We start from the raw sequence: 7049 nt of genomic DNA, 5'->3' as shown, positions 1-7049 counted from the left end.
GACACTACAGCTATCAAAGGGTTTATCACCTGTAACATAGACACTACAGCTATCACAACATAGACACTACAGCTATCACCTGTAACATAGACACTACAGCTAACAAAGGGTTTATCACCTGTAACATAGACACTACAGCTAACAAAGGGTTTATCACCTGTAACATAGACACTACAGCTATCAAAGGGTTTATCACCTGTAACATAGACACTACAGCTAACAAAGGGTTTATCACCTGTAACATAGACACTACAGCTATCAAAGGGTTTATCACCTGTAACATAGACACTACAGCTATCAAAGGGTTTATCACCTGTAACATAGACACTACAGCTATCACCTGTAACATAGACACTACAGCTATCACCTGTAACATAGACACTACAGCTATCAAAGGGTTTATCACCTGTAACATAGACACTACAGCTATCAAAGGGTTTATCACCTGTAACATAGACACTACAGCTATCAAAGGGTTTATCACCTGTAACATAGACACTACAGCTATCACCTGTAACATAGACACTACAGCTATCAAAGGGTTTATCACCTGTAACATAGACACTACAGCTATCATCTGTAACATAGACACCTGTAACAGCTATCACCTGTAACATAGACACTACAGCTATCAAAGGGTTTATCATGTGTAACATAGACACTACAGCTATCAAAGGGTTTATCACCTGTAACATAGACACTACAGCTATCACCTGTAACATAGACACTACAGCTATCACCTGTAACATAGACACTACAGCTAACAAAGGGTTTATCACCTGTAACATAGACACTACAGCTATCACAAAGGGTTTATCACCTGTAACATAGACACTACAGCTATCAAAGGGTTTATCACCTGTAACATAGACACTACAGCTAACAAAGGGTTTATCACCTGTAACATAGACACTACAGCTATCACCTGTAACATAGACACTACAGCTATCAAAGGGTTTATCATCTGTAACATAGACACTACAGCTATCAAAGGGTTTATCACCTGTAACATAGACACTACAGCTATCACCTGTAACATAGACACAGTTCAACACCTGTATATACATAGACACTATCATCAAAGGGTTTATCATCTGTAACATAGACACTACAGCTAACAAAGGGTTTATATCACCTGTAACATAGACACTACAGCTATCACCTGTAACATAGACACTACAGCTATCACCTGTAACATAGACACTACAGCTATCAAAGGGTTTATCACCTGTAACATAGACACTACAGCTATCACCTGTAACATAGACACTACAGCTATCACCTGTAACATAGACACTACAGCTATCACCTGTAACATAGACACTACAGCTATCAAAGGGTTTATCACCTGTAACATAGACACTACAGCTAACAAAGGGTTTATCACCTGTAACATAGACACTACAGCTATCACCTGTAACATAGACACTACAGCTATCAAAGGGTTTATCACCTGTAACATAGACACTACAGCTATCAAAGGGTTTATCACCTGTAACATAGACACTACAGCTATCAAAGGGTTTATCACCTGTAACATAGACACTACAGCTATCACCTGTAACATAAACTACACTATCACCTGTAACATAGACACTACAGCTATCAAATGGTTTATCACCTGTAACATAGACACTACAGCTATCACCTGTAACATAGACACTAAGCTATCACCTGTAACATAGACACTACAGCTATCAAAGGGTTTATCACCTGTAACATAGACACTACAGCTATCAAAGGGTTTATCACCTGTAACATAGACACTACAGCTAACAAAGGGTTTATCACCTGTAACATAGACACTACAGCTATCAAAGGGTTTATCACCTGTAACATAGACACTACAGCTATCAAAGGGTTTATCACCTGTAACATAGACACTACAGCTAACAAAGGGTTTATCACCTGTAACATAGACACTACAGCTAACAGAGGGTTTATCACCTGTAACATAGACACACTACAGCTATCAAAGGGTTTATCACCTGTAACATAGACACTACAGCTATCAAAGGGTTTATCACCTGTAACATAGACACTACAGCTAACAAAGGGTTTATCACCTGTAACATAGACACTACAGCTAACAAAGGGTTTATCACCTGTAACATAGACACTACAGCTATCAAAGGGTTTATCACCTGTAACATAGACACTACAGCTAACAAAGGGTTTATCACCTGTAACATAGACACTACAGCTAACAAAGGGTTTATCACCTGTAACATAGACACTACAGCTATCAAAGGGTTTATCACCTGTAACATAGACACTACATCAACAAAGGGTTTATCACCTGTAACATAGACACTACAGCTAACAAAGGGTTTATCACCTGTAACATAGACACTACAGCTAACAAAGGGTTTATCACCTGTAACATAGACACTACAGCTATCAAAGGGTTTATCACCTGTAACATAGACACTACAGCTATCACCTGTAACATAGACACTACAGCTATCAAATGGTTTATCACCTGTAACATAGACACTACAGCTAACAAAGGGTTTATCACCTGTAACATAGACACTACAGCTATCAAAGGGTTTATCACCTGTAACATAGACACTACAGCTATCACCTGTAACATAGACACTACAGCTATCACCTGTAACATAGACACTACAGCTATCACCTGTAACATAGACACTACAGCTATCAAAGGGTTTATCACCTGTAACATAGACACTACAGCTATCACCTGTAACATAGACACTACAGCTATCACCTGTAACATAGACACTACAGCTATCAAAGGGTTTATCACCTGTAACATAGACACTACAGCTAACAAAGGGTTTATCACCTGTAACATAGACTCTACAGCTATCACCTGTAATATAGACACTACATATATCACCTGTAACATAGACACTACAGCTATCAAAGGATTTATCACCTGTAACATAGACACTACAGCTATCACCTGTAACATAGACAGTACAGCTAACAAAGCTGGCTGAAATCACCTTACCCATGGTATCTAGCCAATGTGTGGATCAAGTCATAAGTCCTTCCAGGACTCCATAAGATGATATCAATTCACCAATTGGTCAACAAGGTGGCAGACAGGCCGCCGGCCATCTTAAAATTTTGGTAATTGAAGTTTGTTACCACTCAATATCCTCTATGGCATATGACGGGCCTCTAACATGTTTTGTGCTACAGAATGCTACAAGAAAAAAATGTTTACAAACGACATCCTGATAACTCAACTGACCACTACATGTGCTTCTACAACTATTTTTGTTCTGACCAATTCTGTGACAATATATTTACTGACCACCACATGTGCTGCTACGAAAACACTTATACTGACCGATCCAGTGACCGTGTAGTTGTCCAGTTGAACTCCCATTTGGTGATACCCAGGCAATAGATTACTGGCATTAGTGAAGGTCTCCGTCACAAAGTCGGCAATAATCAAATTCATGAAGGTTGTTGAATCTGCTGAACCTGGAAATAATTATGCCACATCATAATTATGATGTAATTTAATAAATAATGGAAAATTTCAAATTGTAAAATAAGTTCATTAACTCATAGACATTTTTACACAGCAAGGAATTTTGCTTTTATAATATTTGCAGAAACTCTAATTTGCCAAATCTAATCTCTTCAAACAGTATTTCACCTGGCATTACTGAATATATATAATGTTACCCTGACTCTGTTATAACAGTTTGAATAAATCTAATACATAACTACTCTGACAGATTGCTGCATGTGTTTTTTAAAGTAGAAGGGTTACTTACCGACAGCATCATGAACAGCCAGGGTTGGGGTACCAGCGGGCTTTCCTGTTTCTCTGACATACTGTGTGATTGCGTTATTAATGTAGAGGGCCACAGGGGTCGTGTCTGGTGAAGGGGATTGTACATACTTATTCACCAACATACCCGCTAATACAAATATCGCTGGAAAGATCAATGAAAATATCACAGCTCCCGGGTCTCGAACCAGCCGGAAAAACCGAACTTTACAAAGAGACCAAAATTGTTGAGATGTCAAAGTGGAATGATCCACACAGGAAGTAGACAAAGCAGTATCCATTGTCATGGTTTCCGCGTGTACTGGATTGTTGGAATTTTCCATGGCTCCGTACGATTTCTTTGTTGGGGTCGTGGTGATGTCCTTTAAATCAAAAGAACTGTCATCTTCCTCTGGAAATGAAATAGTCTATCATTCTTTTTTGCGACAGTAACTTAAATTGTTATCATATTCTATGTAGAGTAAATCACTTTATTGTCCTATATTTCCATTTTCTCTCAGTTTCCCGTTGAATCTATGTTCTACCAGATGGGCTTTATCAGGCTATGAACTCCCATCTGGTTAAGCGTATGAATATTAAAAGTTTTTATCGCGTCACTGACAATGACTACAATGTATACTTAGCCTATACATAATGGTCAAATAATTTAACAAGAGGGCCATGGACCTTAACAGTCACCTGATATTTGATACAAATTAGTTATGTCATTTACTAGCCAACTGATGTCTTCTTCATGAAATAGGAAAATAGATCTAATAGGTCTACATACAAAGTTTTGCTAAGCTCGGTTTTTATGTAACCAAGTTATCATGTTCACAAGGTTCTATAAATATTATTGCAAAGGGCAATAACTCCATAAGTTACAATCGAATCAGCAGATTTTAAAACTCGTCCAAGATCTTTCCAATGTTAGTCTAAATACAAAGTTTTACTAAGCAGTGCATATTTACTCAAGTTATGGTGTTCACAAAGTACAATTGTTTTTTATAATAATAATTATTAGTGCAAAGGGCAATAATACCCTAAATTACTGTCAAATCAAGCTAACTTTTAAACTCGTCAGTGATCTTTCCAATGTTAGTCTACATACAATGTTTCATTAAGCTTGGTTCATATTTACTCAAGTTATCGCATTCACGAGGCAATGTAAATGGACATCGCACGACGCGCGATGCACGATGAACGACGCACGACAGATGACGACGGACAAAAGACTATTGCAATAGGTCACCATGACCTATGGTCAGGTGACCTGAAAAGAGGTTTTAAAGTTAAGTGGTCTTTAAATTCCAATGCTATTATCGTGTTGACAAAATAGTATACTGAATATATCGCATAGTTTCCATTTGTTCGTTTGTTTCAAAACATTTTGAGGGAACTATATTCAGAAGCTGAAGCTATGGCTGTTTTGTTTATTGAACTTGTTGACGTCAACACTAGCACAAAAGATATACACACGCACGTTTAGTTTTGAATTTTAATGATTGTAATGGAAATATAAGTAATAAACTGTTACCAGATTGGACATACAGTTGATATGAAGCCCATCCGGAAGACAGATAAATAGAATGGTGTCCGTTAATTTTTTTTGTAAATAACATTTATTCAATGAAACATGTAAATTACAGTATACATGTATTTCCTTTTTGTAGAAGGGCTCTCACTCCATTTTCCCGTTAAGTTTATTGCTTATATTTATTAATTAAGTATACTGTAATTTGCATCTTCATTATTTTTAACATATCCGTGAACATATAATTTTCCGACTGAGGGTTCTTACTGTCAAATGTGCAAATTTTATTGGCTTTTATACAATTGTTCATGAAATATTTGAATTCACATTTGAGCTCTCTTGTGAAATAACACAAAAATTTGGATCTGGTAAGTATATAACAGTATCCTAAAAGTTTATAATAAACGAGTCGTAAACTGCTCTGTGTTTGTTTGAATGTTTTACTCATTAAAACACTTTAGTAAGAGTAAGTAAGAATGAATTACAACACATTTACACAAAGTAGTCTACGTTGGAATACATTATATATCAAAACATTTACACGGGTCAATAAATAAGTATTATGATAACTAAAAAAGACAATTTACCTAACTTGAGGAAAACTTCTTCAAGTGAAGTCATGGAAACACCGTAGTTCTTTATCCCAAGTGAGTCGGCCATGGTAGAAATTGTGGTGTTTGGTTTCTCTAGCTCCGAAAATAATACTGGAATAAAAGATAGCGTAGGGATCATAATAACTGTTGATTGACCTTCATCCACTAATGCAATGTTTCATTAGTACATGTATATACAGGATTCAAATGAGGAACATTTATTGAGGTGTAAGCCTATATGTAACTGGTTCATTGGTAGTTTGAATGCATGTATATACCGAAACGTTTATTGAGATGTAAACGTACCTGGGAAGTTCTGTAACTGGTTCAGTGTAAGTATGAATTAATGTATATACAGGATACGTTTATTGAGATGTAAACGTACCTGGGAAGTTCTGTAACTGGTTCAGTGGAAGTGTGAATGTATGATATACAGGATATGTTTATTGAGATGTAAACGTACCTGGGAAGTTCTGTAACTGGTTCAGTGGAAGTGTGAATGTATGATATACAGGATACATTTATTGACATGTAAACGTACCTGGGAAGTTCTGTAACTGGTTCAGTGGAAGTGTGAATGCATTATATACAGGATACGTTTATTGACATGTAAACGTACCTGGGAAGTTCTGTAACTGGTTCAGTGGAAGTGTGAATGCATGATATACAGGATACGTTTATTGACATGTAAATGTACCTGGGAAGTTCTGTAACTGGTTCAGTGGAAGTGTGAATGCATGATATACAGGATACTTTTATTGAGATGTAAACGTACCTGGGAGGTTCTGTAACTGGTTCAGTGGAAGTGTGAATGCATGATATACAGGATACGTTTATTGAGATGTAAATGTACCTGGGAAGTTCTGTAACTGGTTCAGTGGAAGTGTGAATGTATGATATACAAGATACGTTTACTGAGATGTAAACGTACCTGGGAAGTTCTGTAACTGGTTCAGTGGAAGTGTGAATGCATGATATACAGGATACGTTTATTGACATGTAAATGTACCTGCGAAGTTCTGTAACTGGTTCAGTGGAAGTGTGAATGCATGATATACAGGATACGTTTATTGAGATGTAAACGTACCTGGGAAGTTCTGTAACTGGTTCAGTGGAAGTGTGAATGCATGATATACAGGATACCTTTATTGACATGTAAACGTAC

General features: G+C 36.9%; 1 protein-coding gene across 1 annotated transcript; it reads right to left on the bottom strand.

Moving 5' to 3' along the window:
• Nucleotides 1–3133: 3133 nt before the first annotated feature.
• LOC138324218 (uncharacterized) lies at nt 3134–6459 on the bottom strand. The gene is made up of 5 exons (XM_069269297.1): nt 6426–6459; nt 5879–5995; nt 3762–4169; nt 3326–3462; nt 3134–3178 (listed from the first exon to the last, which is right to left on the bottom strand). The coding sequence occupies exons 2-5, from the start codon at nt 5949–5951 to the stop codon at nt 3134–3136; spliced, it is 663 nt and encodes a 220-aa protein (XP_069125398.1). The 5' UTR covers nt 5952–5995; nt 6426–6459.
• Between the last annotated feature and the right edge of the window lie 590 nt (nt 6460–7049).

Source organism: Argopecten irradians, chromosome 5, assembly GCF_041381155.1.
Source record: "Argopecten irradians isolate NY chromosome 5, Ai_NY, whole genome shotgun sequence".
Taxonomy (NCBI): domain Eukaryota; kingdom Metazoa; phylum Mollusca; class Bivalvia; order Pectinida; family Pectinidae; genus Argopecten; species Argopecten irradians.
This window is presented reverse-complemented; position numbering and strand designations above follow the sequence as displayed.